The 18071-nt window shown below is 39.1% G+C and overlaps 1 protein-coding gene across 5 annotated transcripts in view; it reads right to left on the bottom strand.

Annotated features, from left to right (window-relative positions):
- The window catches only part of RUNDC3B (RUN domain containing 3B), a 167284-nt gene extending 149756 nt beyond the window's left edge, over window positions 1-17528 (bottom strand). For 2 of the 5 annotated variants that reach the window (XM_070787621.1, XM_070787623.1), the window contains exon 1: window positions 16981-17526. In XM_070787621.1, the coding sequence (XP_070643722.1) occupies window positions 16981-17099 (119 nt within the window). In that variant the 5' untranslated portion in view covers window positions 17100-17526. Of the gene's footprint in view, window positions 1-15248; window positions 15861-16980 lie in introns of those variants that run through there. The other 3 variants (XM_070787622.1, XM_070787619.1, XM_070787620.1) reach the window with 3 other exon arrangements.
- Between the last annotated feature and the right edge of the window lie 543 nt (window positions 17529-18071).

Below are 18071 nucleotides of genomic sequence, written 5' to 3'. Positions count from 1 at the left end.
CCATGTGTTTGTGTTTTTTAGATTTTTTTCTTGTAATTGATATCTAGTCGCGTAGCACTGTGGTTGAAGATACTTGATATGATTTTAATTTTCTTAAATTTACTAAGGTTTGATTTGTGACCCAAGATGTGGTTGATTCTGGAGAATGTTCCATGTGCACATCAGAAGAAGGGGTATTCTTTTGCATTTGGATCGAATGTCCTGAAGATATCAATGAAATCCATTTCATCTAATGTATCATTTAAGACTTGTGTTTCCTTATTAATTTTGTTTTGATGATCTGTCCATTGGTGTGAGTGGGGTGTCAAAGTCTACTATTATTGTGTTATTGTCAATTTTTCCTTTTATGTTTGTTAGTGTTTGTCTTACGTATTGAGATGCTCCTATGTTGGGTGCATAGATATTTACAATTGTTATGTCTTCCTCTTGGATTGATCCCTTGGTCAATATGTAGTGTCCTTCCTTATCTCTTATATTGTTCTTTAGTTTAAGGTCTATTTTGTTTGATATGAGGATTGTTAAAAAAAAAAAAAAAACTTTCTTTTGAAAGTAAAAAAATACTTTCTTTTGCTTCCCATTTGCATGGAATGTATTTTTCCATCCTCTCACTTTCAGTCTATATGTGTCTTTAGGTCTGAAGTGGGTTTCTTGTAGACAGCGTATATATGGGTCTTGCTTTTCTATCCATTCAGCCAATCTGTTTCTTTTGGTTGGAGCACTTAATTTATTTATATTTAAAGTAATTATTGATATATATGTTCCCATTGCAATTTTATTAGTTGTTTAGGGTTGATTTTGTAGATCTTTTTTCTTCTGTTGTATTTCTTGACTACATAAGTCCCTTTAACATTTGTTTTAAAGCTGGTTTGGTGGTCCTGAATTCTCTTAACTTTTGCTTGTCTGAAAAGCTTTTTATGTCTCCATCAATTTTGAATGAGATCCTTACCAGGTACAGTAATCTTGGTTGTCGGTTTTTCCCTTTCAGTACTTTAAATATATCCTGCCATTCCCTTCTGACCTGCAGAGTTTCTGCTGAAAGATCAGCTGTTAAACGTATGGAGTTTCTTTTGTATGTTACTTGTTGCTTCTCCCTTGCTGCTTTTAATATTCTTTCTTTGTGTTTAGTCTTTGTTAGTTTCATTAGTATGTGTAGGACAAAACAATTTTTTACAACTTGTTTAAAATTAGAAAGTATTCAAACAAAAAAAATTTCCCATCTTAAATTAATTCATTTGATTTCTTATATGAAATAATTTCCAATTAAAATCAGCTTAATAAAGAATACTTTCACTGGACACCTGTATCACATATCACTTTGGAATTCAATTCTTCTTTGTCCAAACACAAATGAAAATATTCAAGTAATGTATTTTAACATAAGTAAGCTATCAAGGCTTCCCAGGTGGCTCAGTGGTAAAGAATCTGTCTGCCAACACAGGAGATGAGGGTTCGATCCCTGGATTGGGAAGATCCCCTGGACAAGGCAATGGTAACTCACTCCAGTATCCTTGCCTGGGAAATTCTATGGAGAGAGGTGCCTGGAAGGCTACAGCCCACAGGGTCACAAAAAGACTGGGACACTATTTTGCAACTAAACAATAACAATGACAAGTTATCTAGTAATCTAGATAGACAGTTCTACTGCTGAAGTTATTAGATTTTTTAATTTCAATGCTTATTTTTTTCACAGTTTTTAAAGGTTTTCAGTTCAGTTCGTTCAGTCACTCAGTCATGTCCAACTCTTTTCGACCCCATGAATCACAGCACGCCAGGCCTCCCTGTCCATCACCAACTCCCGGAGTTCACTCAAACTCACGTCCATCGAGTCAGTGATGCCATCCAGCCATCTCATCCTCTGTCGTCCCATTCTCCTCCTGCCCCCAATCCCTCCCAGCATCAGAGTCTTTTCCAATGAGTCAACTCCTCGCATGAGGTAGCCAAAGTACTGGAGTTTCAGCTTTAGCATCATTCCTTCCAAAGAAATCCCAGGGCTGATCTCCTTCAGAATGGACTGGTTGGATCTCCTTGCAGTCCAAGGGACTCTCAAGAGTCTTCCCCAACACCACAATTACCTGACATTCCACTGATAATTACTAGAAATTATTTGCTATATTCCTCATGCTGTACAATATATCCCTGTAGCTTTATATCTAGTATAAAATATAGTAAAAAAAAATTTTTTTTAAGCATGTACCTCTTAATCTCCTACCCTTACACTACCCCTCCCCCAGTCATCCACCCACTGGTAACCACTGGTTTGCTCTCTGTATCTGTGAATCTAAAGCTATTCAATGTTTAAAACCCCTAATTAGAGATTATTCATAATGGTGGCTTTTTTTTTTAAGAAGTGAGAATGGTTCTTTAGTTTACCTTCAGTCTTGTTTTAGAACTATCCACTGCTACTATTATTCACTAGTTGGACATAATTACCTCATTTGACAAACATTCCTACTATGTACTAGATGCTGGGAATAAAATAGATGCTCAATAAACTATGATTTCTGGACTTGAGAAATGCACATTCCAATAGAAGACAAAAAGATAATCAGATTACAGCATAATGAGCACCATATTTATTAAAAAGTATTTTGGGATGAGGGGGGATAATGGTTCTAACATTACTGGAGAAGCAGTAAAAGTTAAATTTGGATTTAATGTAATAAATCAAGGGTCAAAAGGATAGAAATCAAAAATATAAAGAGTTGACCCTTGAACAACACAAGTTTGAAGTGTGTTAAGTCCGCTTATACATGGACCATTTATTTCCCATTTATGCTACAACAGTATATGTTTACAGTTGGTTGAATCTGTAAACGCAGTCACAGTTTGGAGGGCTGACTGCATACACATGACTGTTAAACGTGGATTTCTGACTTGTGGAAGGTAAGCACCCCTAAGCCTCACACTATTCAAGGGTAAACTGTATAGAAAATGTAAAGAATATATAATCAACAAGTTCATATGGAGAAAACTATAAGGAATAAATTACAGAACAAAAAATAATGATACATAAGACAAGAAAAGAGAAAAAGTGAACATAAATAATAAAATGGTAGTCATAAACCCAAATGTAATAACATTAAATATAAATGGGCTAAATGCTCTAAATAAAACACTAGATAAAATGTAAAATTCAATTTTATCCTGCCTACAAAGAGATACTTTTAAGGACCCAAAAATACTTAGAGTTAAGAATAAAAAGTGTATCATATAAACATTAACTAAAAGAAAGCTATTTTAATTATGCTAATAGCAAAAAAAACTAGACTTTAAGGTAGGAACACTATTAGAGATAAAGAAGGACGTTTCATGATAACAGAGGAATGAAATCACTAGGAAGAGACCACAGTTCTCAATCCGTACCCACCTGGTAATCAAACAACAAAATATTTTAGTAAATAAATGACAGAACTAAACAGAGGAACAGACAAATCTACACTCAGACAGATCTGACAGATCGAACACATGTCTCTTAACATCAGGCTAAGCATACAACAAACTAGGAAGGATAGTGAAATTAGGAACACAACGGCATCTATAAAACATGAAATCAACAATGACAGAACACAGTCCTCCCTTGATACCTGCAGGGAATTGCTTCCAGGAACCCTGAAGAAACCAAAATCCACAGATGCTCAAGTTCCTTAGAGTTGGCCCTCCATATTGCTGGATGTGGAATTGGTAAATACAGAGGACTGTCTATATTCTTTTTAAATGCATATGAAAGAGTTACTAAAATTGATTGAATGTTGCATTGTAAAGCCAGCATAGATAAAAATTCAAAACTTTAAAATCTTTTCGAAGAATAAAATACTTAAGAATATATCTACCTAAAGAAACTAAAGACCTATATATAGAAAACTATAAAACACTGGTGAAAGAAATCAAAAAGGACACTAATAGATGGAGAAATATACCATGTTCATGGATCAGAAGAATCAATATAGTGAAAATGAGTATACTTCCCAAAGCAGTCTATAGATTCAATGCAATCCCTATTAAGCTACCAATGGTATTTTTCATAGAGCTAGAACAAATAATTTCACAATTTGTATGGAAATACAAAAAACTTTGAATAGCCAAAGCAATCTTGAGAAAGAAGGATGGAACTGGAGGAATCAACCAGCCTGACTTCAAACTATACTACAAAGCCACAGTCAAAAAGACAGTATGGTACTGGCACAAAGACAGAAATATAGATCAATGGAACAAAACAGAAAGCCCAGAGATAAATCCATGCACCTATGGACACCTTATCTTTGACAAATGTTTAAAAATCTACACATATCTTTAAACCTTATTTTTAAACCTTTAAATCTACACATATCTTTAAACCTTTAAACACCTTATCTTTGACAAATGTTTAAAAATCTACACATATCTTTAAACACATAATGTTTAAAAATCTACACATATCTTAATAGTATTTATGACTCATTTGTACCAGTAATGCAGGCAATGAAATAATGTCCAGCAAACAGCTTACTCCACATTATATTAACACATTTTCTGTTCTCTATTCAGAGGCTTGGTGCAATCTGCCTAATTCTCCCCAGGAAATAAACGGCTTGGAGTCATTTCAATCAGAATAAAATGTGAAAGTTATTTTTTCCCCCTGATACAAATATTGCATGGTGTGACAGTATAAAAAAAAAACAAAAAACTGGAAATAGAACTGCCTTATGACCCAGTAATCCCACTGCTAGGCAAACACACCAAGGAAACCAGAATGGAAAGAGACACGTGTACCCCAATGTTCATCGCAGCACTGTTTATAATAGCCAGGACATGGAAGCAACCTAGATGTCCATCAGCAGATGAATGGATAAGAAAGCTGTGGCACATATACACAATGGAGTACTACTCAGCCATTAAAAAGAATACATTTGAATCAGTTCTGGTGAGGTGAATGAAACTGGAGCCTATTATACAGAGTGAAGTAAGCCAGAAAGAAAAACACCAATACAGTATACTAATGCATATACATGGAATTTAGAAAGATGGTAACGACAACCCTGTATGCGAGACAGCAAAAGAGACACAGATGTATAGGACAGTCTTTTGGACTCTGTGGGAGAGGAAGAGGGTGGGATGATTTGGGAGAATGGCATTGAAACATGTATAATATCATATATGAAACGAATTGCCAGTCCAAGCTCGATGCATGATACTGGATGCTTGGGGCTGGTTCACTGGGATGACCCATAGGGATGGTATGGGGAGGGAGGTGGGAGGAGGCTTCAGGATGGGGAACACGTGTACACCCGTGGCGGATTCATGTTGATGTATGGCAAAACCAATACAATACTGTAGTAATTAACCTCCAATTAAATAAATTTATATTTTAAAAAAACTAAAATCTTTTCAAATACTCTCTGCACAGTGGAATTAAGTTAGAACTCAATAACTAAAAACAGAAAGTCCTCAACTGTCTGAAAGTTAATCAGTACCTTTTAAAATAAACAATGAGTCAAAGAAGTAATCCCAACAGAAAGTAGAAAACATTTTAAATTAATTAATAATGAAGATACAAATTTTAAATCTGTGTCTGACTCTGTGACCCCATGGACTGTAGCCCACGTGGGTCCTCTGTTTGTGGAATTCTCCAGGCAAGACTACTGCAGTGGATTGCCATTCCCTTCTCCAGGGGATCTTACCAACCCAGAGATCAAACCCGGGGCCTCCTGCATCGCAAGCAGATTCTTTACTGTCTGAGCCACCAGGGAAGCCCCTTGTTTGCTATTCCAAAGCAATGTCAAACATGGAAATCTGTGGTCTGAAAATGCAAAGATTGGAAAGAAGAAAGGCTGAAAACCAATGATCTAAACTTCCATCTCAAGAATTAGAAAAAGAACAGGAACTTAAAAAAAAAAAAAAAAGCAGAAGGAAGGAAATACTAAATATGATAAAGAGAAAGCAACAAATTAAGAAATATACAGAGAGGAAATTAACAAAGCTAAAGGCTGGTTCTCTGAAGATATTAATAAAATTTATATACTCCCAGCAAGAAAAAAAAAATGGGAAAAACAGAAATTACCAAAATCAGGAGAGAAAAATGGGAAATGACCAGACTTCTAAACGATAAAAAGATATTCAGAGGATATTGAGAGAAGCTTTAAATTTGGTAACATACAGGAATGGGTGTATTCCTTGAAAAACTCACTGAAACTGATAAAAGAATAAACAGGAAATCTGAATTGTTCAGTATCTATTAAATAAATTGAGTCTATTACTAAAAGACTTCCCACAAAGACAATTTGTGGTTCAGATTTCTTCCCTGGTGAATTCTTCCAAAAGTTTAAGAAAGAAATAATATTAACTGTACACAAATTCTTCTACAAAACAGAATAAAAGAACATTTACCAACTTGTAAAGTCAGATAATCTTACTGACAAATCTAGACAAGGACCCTATAAGAACAATCACAGACCAACCACTTTCATGAATGTGCAAAAATCCCAAATAAAATATCACCTCACTTAATGTACAGATACGTAAAAAAGATAAGACAGCACAACCCAGTTTATTTATTCCAGGGTTAGCATCAAAAAGTCAATCAATGTGATTAACTACATAAAGAGAAAAAAGGAGAGAAATCATATGTTCATCTTGATAGAAAAAGTATTTGACAACATTTGTTGTTATTCAGTTGCTAAGTTGTGTCTGACTCTTTGCGACCCCATGAATTGTAGCTCTCCAGTTTCCCTATCCTTCACTATCTCCTGGAATTTGCTCAAACTCATTCAGCATCCACTTACAATAAAAATTCTCAGCAATCTATTAGTAAAAAGAACTAAGAAAAACCTACTGCAAACATCATACTTAGTGGTAAAACTGTTAATACTTTCTACAACACTGTGGTCCTAGGCAGTGCAGTAAGACACAAAAGAAAAGCCATAAAGTTTAAAAAGGGAAGAAATAAAATAGGTAGAAGACACAACAATGTTTTCAGAATGCTTTGCACACATACAAAACTGCAAAAAATCTATTAGAATTAATAAGCACATCTGGTAAAATTGCTAATTACAAGAACAATATTTTTAAAAGTCAATTTAATGTCTATATATCAACAAAAAAGAAAAAAAATTTTTAATTATAATACAGAGATATTAAATATGGAAGAACAAATCTAAAAAGATAAAATCTATACATTCAAAACTATGAAACATCTTTGTGAAAAATTTCAGAATAGCTACAAATACATGAAAGGATGGAGATTTTTTACTCATGGATTGCATTTAAGTCTTGTCAAGATGGCAGATGATGTATAGATTAAATGCAATCTTAAAAAAATTCCAACAGATTTTTTAAATGGAAATTGACAAGCGGATCCTAATATCTAGTTTGCAAAGCCCAAGAATAGCCAAGACAGTCTTGAACACAAAGCTGGAGAACTTATATTTCCAAACACCACAACATACTATAAAGATATAGCTATTAAACCAATATGATATTAGCTCAAGGACAAACAGACTAATGGGACAGAAGAGGGAGTCTGGAAGCACACACACGAATGATGCCATCACCTTGTCATTGTTCAGTCTCTCAGTCACCTGACTTATGACAAATGTGACACTTGAGTGTAGTGAGGAAAGCACGGTCTTTTTTAATAAATGGTATTAGGGAAGATCCCCCAGAGGAGGCCATGGCCACCCACTCTAGTATTCTTGCCTGGAGAATCCCATGGAGGGAGGGGCCTGAAGCGCTTCTGTCCACAGGGTAGCAAAGAGTCAGACAGGACTGAAGCTAGTTAGCACACGTCAAACTGATTTTCCTAAGGAAAATATTTAATCTTGACTCCTATATTTCACAGCATGAACAAAAAATAAAGTACAGGTGGACTGTTGATATAAAGGTAAAGGACAAAACTAAATCTTCTAGAAGAAAACAGAAGAATATTTTCATTACCTTGGAGTACTAGACCAATTTCTTAGGCAGGCCACAATAAGCACGAACCAAGACGGAACTTTATGATGGACTACTTCACAATTATGAGTTTCTATTTATCACAACATAAAGAGAATGGAAAATCAAGCCACCAAATGGGGAAAGATACTTACATCACATAGACTCAGCAAAGATCCACATAGAATATACAAAGAATTACACAAACAAAACATCAGACATTGCAAATGATAAACCACTTGAACTGGCATGTCACAAAAGAGACTCTCCAGATGGCCAACAGACTTATGGAAAGGTGCTTAACTTCAACAGAGATCAGGGAAATACAAATTATATAAATCCCCATGTGACACCCCATCAAACCACTAGAATCGCTTAAGTGAAGACAGAAAAATTTCAAGTGTTAGTGAGGATTAGAGAAACTGGAATTCTCATACAGTTGACCCTTGAGCAACATGAGTTTGAATTGCATGGGTCCACTTAATGCAGGCTTTTTTCACTGAATCACACACACACACAACACAGTCAGCGGTTGGTAGAATCTCAGAGTGCAGAACTGCTGATGCAGCCCACTGTGAAGTTACATGCAGATTTTAGGCCATGTTCAGAGTCAGCACCCCTAACCCTACTCCACTGTTCAAGAGTTAACTACACTGCTCACTACTATGCAGCCTGGCACAATGCCTTTGGAAAACTGTTGTATCCACTGAAGCCACACATCTACATACCATATCACCCAGGAACTCCACTCCTAGGTATATATCTGAAAGAAGTAGGTACATATATTCACCAAAATACATATTCATGAATATTCAATTAGTAACAGTCAAAGAGTGAAAACAATGCAAGTGTCCTATTTAGGCAGAATGGATATACTGTGGTATATTCACATCACAGACTGGATTTGTTGAGTGTTGCCTCACTGTGAATTTGAAATGAATGGAAAAATACGTACCTTTTTCTATTTAGTTTATTTTGCTCAACATTATGTTTGTGAGATTCATCCTTTTTGTTGTACATAGCTGTAATTTAATGTTCAATGCTGTATCAAATTCAAAAAGAGGCAAAACTAATGGTGTTGAAAGCTAGGAGCATGTAGTAACTGAAAGAAGGGAAGGAAGAGATTTCTGCGGCTTTGGGTAGTGTTCTCTTTTATTCAGATTAGATCAGTCGCTCAGTCGTGTCCGACTCTTTGCGACCCCATGAATCACAGCACGCCAGGGCTCCCTGTGCATAACCAACTCCCGGAGTTTACCCAGACTCACGTCCATCGAGTCAGTGATGCCATCCAGCCATCTCATCCTCTGTTGTCCCCTTCGCCTCGTGCCCCCAATCCCTCCCAGCATCAGAGTCTTTTCCAATGAGTCAACTCTTCGCATGAAGTGGCCAAAGTACTGGAGTTTCAGCTTTAGCATCATTCCTTCCAAAGAAATGCCAGGGCTGATCTCCTTCAGAACAGACTGGTTGGATCTCCTTGCAGTCCAAGGGACTCTCAAGAGTCTTCTCCAACACCACAGTTCAAAAGCATCAATTCTTCGGCGCTCAGCCTTCTTCACAGTCCAACTCTCACATCCATACATGACCACTGGAAAAACCATACCTTGACTAGATGGACCTTTGTCAGCAAAGCAATGTCTCTGCTTTTGAATATGCTATCTAGGTTGGTCATGACTTTCCTTCCAAGGAGTAAGCGTCTTTTAATTTCATGGCTGCAGTCACCATCTGCAGTGACTTTGGAGCCCCCAAAAATAAAGTCTGACACTGTTTCCACTGTTTCCCCATCTATTTCCCATGAAGTGATGGGACCGGATGCCATGATCTTCGTTTTCTGAATGTTGAGCTTTAAGCCAACTTTTTCACTCTCCACTTTCACTTTCATCAAGAGGCTTTTGAGCTCCTCTTCACTTTCTGCCTTAAGGCTGGTGTCATCTGCATATCTGAGGTTATTGATATTTCTCCCGACAATCTTGATTCCAGCTTGTGCTTCTTCCAGTCCAGTGTTTCTCATGATGTACTCTGCATATAAGTTAAATAAACAGGGTGATAATATACAGCCTTGACGTACTCCTTTTCCTATTTGGAACCAGTCTGTTGTTCCATGTCCAGTTCTAACTGTTGCTTCCTGACCTACATACAAATTTCTCAAGAGGCAGGTCAGGTGATCTGGTATTCCCATCTCTTGAAGAATTTTCCACAGTTTATTGTGATCCACACAGTCAAAGGCTTTCGCATAGTCAATAAAGCAGAAATAGATGTTTTTCTGCAACTCACTTGCTTTTTCCATGATCCAGTGGATGTTGGCAATTTGATCTTAGGTTCCTCTGCCTTTTCTAAAACCAGCTTGAACATCAGGAAGTTCACAGTTCACATATTGCTGAAGCCTGGCTTGGAGAATTTTGAGGATTACTTTACTAGCATGTGAGATGAGTGCAACTGTGCGGTAGTTTGAGCATTCTTTGGCATTGCCTTTCTTTGGGATTGGAATGAAAACTGACCTTTTCCAGTCCTGTGGCCACTGCTGAGTTTTCCACATTTGCTGGCATTTTGAGTGCAGCACTTTCACAGCATCATCTTTCAGGATTTGGAATAGCTCAACTGGAATTCTATCACATCCACTAGCTTTGTTCGTAGTGATGCTTTCTAAGGCCCACTTGACTTCACATTCCAGGATGTCTGGCTCTAGGTCAGTGATCACACCATCGTGATTATCTGGGTCGTGAAGATCTTTTTTGTACAGTTCTGTGTATTCCTGCCATCTCTTCTTAATATCTTCTGCTTCTTTTAGGTCCATACCATTTCTGTCCTTTATCAAGCCCAACTTTGCATGAAATGTTCCTTTGGTATCTCTGATTTTCTTGAAGAGATCTCTAGTCTTTCCCATTCTGTTGTTTTCCTCTATTTCTTTGCATTGATTGCTGAAAAAGGTTTTCTTATCTCTTCTTGCTATTCTTTGGAACTCTGCATTCAGATGTTTATATCTTTCCTTTTCTCCTTTGCTTTTCGCTTCTCTTCTTTTCACAGCTGTTTGTAAGGCCTCCCCAGACAGCCATTTTGCTTTTTTGCATTTCTTTTCCATGGGGATGGTCTTGATCCCTGTCTCCTGTACAATGTCACAAACCTCATTCCATAGTTCATCAGGCACTCTATCAAATCTATCAGATCTATCAGATCTAGGCCCTTAAATCTATTTCTCACTTCCACTGTACAATCATAAGGGATTTGATTGAGGTCATACCTGAATGGTCTAGTGGTTTTCCCTACTTTCTTCAATTTAAGTCTGAATTTGGCAATAAGGAGTTCATGGTCTGAGCCACAGTCAGCTCCTGGTCTTGTTTTTGCTGACTGTATAGAGCTTCTCCATCTTCGGCTGCAAAGAATATAATCAATCTGATTTCAGTGTTGACCATCTGGTGATGTGCATGTATAGAGTCTTCTCTTGTGTTGTTGGAAGAGGATGTTTGCTATGACCAGTGCATTGTCTTGGCAAAACTCTATTAGTCTTTGCCCTGCTTCATTCCGTATTCCAAGGCCAAATTTGCCTGTTACTCCAGGTGTTTCTTGACTTCCTACTTTTGCATTCCAATCCCTTATAATGAAAAGGACATCTTTTTTGGGTGTTAGTTCTAAAAGGTCTTATAGGTCTTCACAGAACCGTTCAACTTCAGCTTATTCACAGTCCAACTCTCACATCCATACATGACCACCAGAAAAACCATAGCCTTGACTAGATGGACCTTTGTTGGCAAAGTAATGTCTCTGCTTTTGAATATGCTATCTAGGGTGGTCATAACTTTCCTCTCAAGGAATAAGCATCTTCTAATTTCATGGCTGCAATCAGCATCTGCACTGATTCTGGAGCCCAAAACAATGAAGTCTGACACTGTTTCCCCATCTATTTCACATGAAGGGATGGAACCAGATCCCATGATCTTCGTTTTCTGAATGTTGAGCTTTAAGCTAACCTCTTCACTCTCCTCTTTCACTTTCATCAAGAGGCTTTTTAGTTCCTCTTCACTTTCTGCCATAAGGCTGGTGTTATCTGCATATCTGAGGTTATTAATATTTCTCCCGACAATCTTGATTCCAGCTTGTGTTTCTTCCAGTCCAGCATTTCTCATGATGTACTCTGCATAGAAGTTAAATAAGCAGGGTGACAATATACATCTTTGACGTATTCCTTTTCCTATTTGGAACCAGTCTGTTGTTCCATGTCTAGTTCTAACTGTTGCTTCCTGATCTGCATATAGGTTTCTCAAGAGGCAGGTCAGGTGGTCTGGTATTCCCATCTCTTTCAGAATTTTCCACAGTTTATTGTGATCCACACAGTCTACTATGTATAGCATTGATTAAAACAGCTTCAGACAAAAATATAATCACGATAGGCAAGGTATGAACAGTGTGCTAAAGCATTCTCAAGGAAATAGTAACCAGGAAATAAGTCACTGCACTTAAAGTTATTTAGACGATTATATCACCAATGATATTCGGTAACATTTCACATATCTGCATTTTAACCACCTTGTTCAAGTACAGGAATATATCTTTTTTTCCCCTGATTATTCAGCACCAGACGTTAAGAGGTTCAGAGTGCAAAAGCTCACTCACTGAACTTAGGTGTCTCAGTGCTTTTTTTTTTTTTTTTTAAACACTGGATAAATTTACTTATCTGCTTTCCTAGTTCACAACCAACTATAATGAGCATGTCAGGATGGGAAGCACAGAGGAAAGAGCTGGTAGAAACAAGCAGAGGTGCAGGAAATAACTGCTAACTTGGTAGGAAGAGCCAGCAAAGCAAAAGCAGACCAAGAACACCAAACACACCATGGGGCCACGTAGCAAACAGCTCTGTGTGCCTCAGGAGTCTCCAAGGGCAACCACCGCACAGGGTATATTCACAGAACAGATCCAGAGTAAAGTCACTTTTAAGGATTCTATGCCGAGTCTTTTTAATAAGGTAGAGAAACGTATAATGCTTTTTAAAAAGCAGTTTATCCATAATGCTTTAAATAGTATTCTTTATTGTAATATAAATCTGAACACTTAAGATTGTAAGCTTCAGTTAAACAGAAGACTTCACTCCACAAAAAATGCTGAGTAAAGCACTGCAGTTGACTGGAGAATTTTAACTCAAACACTAGTTACAAGAAAAATAGTAACATTTCATTTCCCAAATACATTGAGAAAATGAGGCACTATTCAAATGAGGTTATCTGAATTAACATTCAAGTTACGAAATAGTATCCTGACCTACAGAAAACTAAGAACTATGTACACATTATTAAAAGTACTTTAATTTTGAAAATCATCATTTGTCTCTACTGTGCTTACTTCCTCACACCATCTCCTTCAATCTTTCATTAGTCCTTTCCATACACCAGACAGGGAAGTTACGGCTTTATGTGGGAGTTTCTCATAATGTATTGGTTTAGAAGTTTGCCAAATTTTATTTTTAAATATATGCACCTATATTTAAATGTGTATCTTAATAATTTTTCACAAACTATTATTGACCCACGGAAAGAGAACTTATATTTTAATTCTCCTTGCCACCAGAACTAAAATCAAAAGAATATGTAAGTTTTTCAATAACTTATGAAGCTTAAAAATGTAACTAGTACCTGATTTTCTAGGATGAAAAATGCAGGTTAAAAAATCCTCAAGGATTTTAACAATTTTTATAAATGATAGAGAATATGCAGAGAAAATACTAGTTTGTACATAGAAATAAGTCAGTTTATGAATATTTTAGAGTTGAATGTGGAACATTTAGAGACTTTGAATGATCTATTTTCTATCACAATCTATTAAAAAAAATGATTAAAGACTACTTATTTGCTGAGATAAGTACTGTTTTCAGTCTACAATATATCGATGTTCATGAAAAAACTGATGAAATAATTACACAATCACAATGAACCAAAATTCAATTCCTGACTATCCTACCTAACCAAATAACTCACTTCCAAAATTCGAACTGTAACACTGTTCTTAATATGAGGCATTTTCAAACCAAAAGAATTGTGGTTATATAATAAGGCTGTAAACCTAAACTGAGAGTATGCCTAAACTGTGTAAGGGGTAACGAAAAGCATTACTGTCTAAGTATTGATGCATATCACCTGTACTGATTAACCTGCAAAGAACTTAAGCAGGTTAAAATATCTTCCCACCCTCAACTAACACATATACCAGAACGCTAGTCAGGGGTGGGGGGAGTTTGTTTTGGTTTGGTTTGGCTTTCTATACTATTTTATTTTTCCAGAATACCAGTAGAGAATCAAGGTATCACAATATAGAAGGCACAATTCAAAATGTTTTTGTTTACAGATAAAAAAGCACATACCTCATCTACCTACCATTCAGCATATATCTACTATTACCCTGCTCATGTTTGGAGAAATTCAAAACTAAGTATGAACCAACCCATTCTGCTGGAATGAGCTCTAGCTTTTTTTTTTTTTTTTTACTAGTTTTAGGGCTGTCAGCGAAAATTACCAATGATTCTGTCCAAAAATATTTTACAAATGAGAAAATTGAAAAACAGACTTGTTAAAGGACACAATTAATTAATGACAAAGTAAACTTAGAACTCAATTATATTTTCACTAAACCAGCTTCTTCCCAACTTAAATATGAAATCATGTCTGATCTGCTACATAAAGATTTCAAAATAAATTAACAGATGTGGGTGAGATACCCAGGTTCCTATAATTCTGAAAGAGAGAAAAGCAACAGAAATTCACAAATACTGATTTCTTTTGCAGAATTCATGGGGATACTTAAAACACCCAAATGGCCTACAATGACTTTTCCCCCAAAACTAAAAGCCTTTAGACAAAATCTATCAAATAGGTTTCATTATTAGAGAAGGATAATTGATATGCACCAACTATTTGAACATGAAGAACAGTATTAGTAACATTATCCACATAAATAAATACACGAGTTGAAATCTAAGCCAGAAACTGAAATTTATTATAGCTACAATAATGAAATTTCTTTTAGCTACAACACTAAATTTATTGTAAACTGTAACTAAAGTCAGCATGTATGCTCATTCCAGAGTAGAAAAGAATAATTAGACAAACACAACAAAAATTCTGCTATCCTAGACAACTGTCCACACAAATCAGTGTGATGTGACTGAAATTCCTTAAACATGTAACTTAAATAAGGTTTAGATATGTCCCTTTTTTCCCTGAACTGCCTCTGCTGCCATGACAAAAATGGAGACGCAAAACAGTATTCTCCACTGATTTTTTTATTCATGTTTTTATTGTCTTTAAACATTAGTAGAGTATAAAACCTCTCACAGTGTTTTACCCCAAATCTTCAACACCCACCGTTCTGAAGACTGCCACAATGATTGAGAGCAATTTATGTCAGCCCAGGTGTTTGAAGCTCCAGGTTGAAATATCTGGCTAACTAACATCATCCTGCTAAGTCACTTCAGTCGTGTCCGACTCTATGCGACCCCACAGACGGCAGCCCACCAGGCTCCCCTGTCCCTGGGATTCTCCAGGCAAGAACACTGGAGTGGGTTGCCATTTCCTTCTCCAAAGCATAAAAGTGAAAAGTGAAAGTGAAGTCTGTCAGTCGTGTCCGACCCTCAGCAACCCCATGGACTGCAGCCTTCCAGGCTCCTCCATCCATGGGATTTTCCAGGCAAGAGTACTGGAGTGGGGTGCCATTGCCTTCTCCGAACATCATCCTACAAACACTCAAAATCACTTCAGCTGCCACGACTAGGTAACAAAACTCTCCCAAACAAAAACTGTTTGTAAGAAAGTTAGCCTTGCTTACTGTTATATTTACCTAACTTAAAAACACTGCCTCGATGTAAAAAAAATTTCATACAACCTATCTTCCTCAAAAAGTTGCATCCTAAACAGCACAAATGTCAATTCAAAAGATTCCGTATTAATATTTTACTGTTTATAACTCCAAGTGCCATAAAAGTCAGTGAGGCAGGTCTTCCTACCAGAGGGGTGAACAGCTGTTAAGTCAAAAGCAATTAAAAAAAAAAAACGCTCAAAGTTACTGAATATAAGTCCGAGTATAAATATCTATATTCTGCTTAACATGCTAGACAGAATATAAGTCCGAGTATAAATATCTATATTCTGCTTAACATGCTAGACACATCTTTATACAAGGAAAAGAAAAAAAAATGTAAATTGTAAAGGAAGGAAAGGTCTCCTCATTCTCTTATTCTTACAGGATTTTTGATGGCTAAGGAAGAGTTTCATGCAACAAACTACTTTTACAACAACTTGATGGCTCAATGACCTTCCTAAGAAATTAATGCTTAGGACTACCATGGATTTAATACCCAGAAACAAGACTTAAACAAAATGTCAGCATGCTAAAAGTCAGTTATTTCTGACTACAAGGCTGGTTGAAAGTAATTTCTAAATACATTTTTTAAAGTAAGGGAATACTACGATTATAGTTACAAAACAAAGAAAGGCAAAACTTGAAATAAATCACCGACTAGGTATCCTCCACAGTCCTACTCTTGGTATCAACTGCAGAAATATCAGTAACACTGCAATTTAGAGTGCAGAGGACAAGGAAACACATACACATGCGACTAGCATGGAGTAGGCACTCACTATCCGTGGCACGAAATGACAATATATGTGCAAATAATCAAAAACAGAAAACAAAACGCACTACGATTTTGAGGCAACACAGTCAACAATTACAGCGACAATTACTTGACGAAAAGCTGCCTGACAGCTTAACGCGCACTAAAAGGAAACGGCTCCTCCTCCCTGCCCTCCTCTTTCACTCAGACGCTAGATTGTACATTGAAAACAAATCCTCCCCGAGCCCCGCCCCAAGCCCTACCCTCAAGCGGTTCCCAGCACTGAAACTGACGGAAAGTCCGGGGCCTTGGCGGAGCCCAGACCTGCCTCACACAGGACGCTCTGGCCGCGGACACGCCCGGGGCGGCGGCGGCAGCCGGGGCTCCAGCCGGTTGTCTCCGGGACCCCCAGGGTCTAGCGCTCTCCCCAGCCCGCGGCGCCGGCGGCCCCCTCCTCTGTCCCCGAGCGGCGGGCCGCGCCGTACCTGCACACCGTGATCAGGTTCCTCCTCTCCACGGCGGCGTTGCGGGCGCTCAGGCTCTTCTTGACGCCGCCGCCCCCGCCTCGGCTCCCTCCCAGGCCCCCCAGGCTCCGGGAGGCCATGACGGGCTGACCCCAGGGCCCCTTTGTCTCGTGCGACCCCGCCCGCCCCCCCACACCTGCTTCCCTGGGCTTTTGCTCGGCTTGCGGCCGTGGGGATGCGGGAGGGCGGCAGGGAAGGAACGGGGACGGAGGGAGGGTGTGGAAAACGATGGGGGACTGGCACCCGGGCACTGGCGGCTGGTGCACCGCACCAAAGCTCTACACACATACACACACTCACGCGCACACACGAACGCACCACCCCCGCTCTCGCGCGCGCCGCCAGCTGCCGGTCTGTGCGTGAGGTTCGGCGTCGGCCGCTCCCCTACTTCCCCAGGGATCTCGGCGCCGCGCACGCGCGTGCCCGCTGGCCCCGCACGCCCAACCACCCGCACTCAGCAGCCACTCGCGCCCCAGCAGCGGACGCCACGGGAGCCACGGGCCTCGCGCGCGCAGCCCCGCCCTCTCTGCACCTATCGAGCCAATGCCGCCCCAGCTGGAGCCAATCGCCGCGCGCGAGGGGCGGGGCTGCCGCGCGGACCTTTAAAGCTACCTGCTAGAGCCCGCCCCGGCGCGTGGGCAGCTGTCAGGAGGCCGGGCTCGAGCTCGCCACCCGTGTGCTGCAAGCAGTCTGCACACTGGGGAGCAGCGCCCCAGCTGGCCTGGGGATTGTGGGATGCGGTGCTCAGGAGTGCCCCGGGAACATTGCCGACCCTTTCCCGGAGCTCAGCTAATAGCTGGGATCGCTAGCTCTAAGGGCTGACCCTATTGCTGGAATCCGACTCCCCAGCCTAGTGGCATCCGTAGCTACAACGCCGAGCCTGCACTAGCTCCGGCTCCCTCACCTGACCCAGGGCCTGACTTCCAGGAAGGGAGCGGATTTTGTTGATGGTGTGCGTGTGTGCGTGCGGGGGTTTTGGTGGTGGTGGGGTGCGTGTGTGTGCGTGCGCGCGCGCGCGCTAACGCCCTCTCATGGCCTGATAGACAACTACA

This window comes from Bos indicus, chromosome 4, assembly GCF_029378745.1.
Source record: "Bos indicus isolate NIAB-ARS_2022 breed Sahiwal x Tharparkar chromosome 4, NIAB-ARS_B.indTharparkar_mat_pri_1.0, whole genome shotgun sequence".
Lineage (NCBI taxonomy): Eukaryota > Metazoa > Chordata > Mammalia > Artiodactyla > Bovidae > Bos > Bos indicus.
Note: the sequence above shows the minus strand (reverse complement) of the source record. Positions and strands in the feature narration are given on the sequence as shown.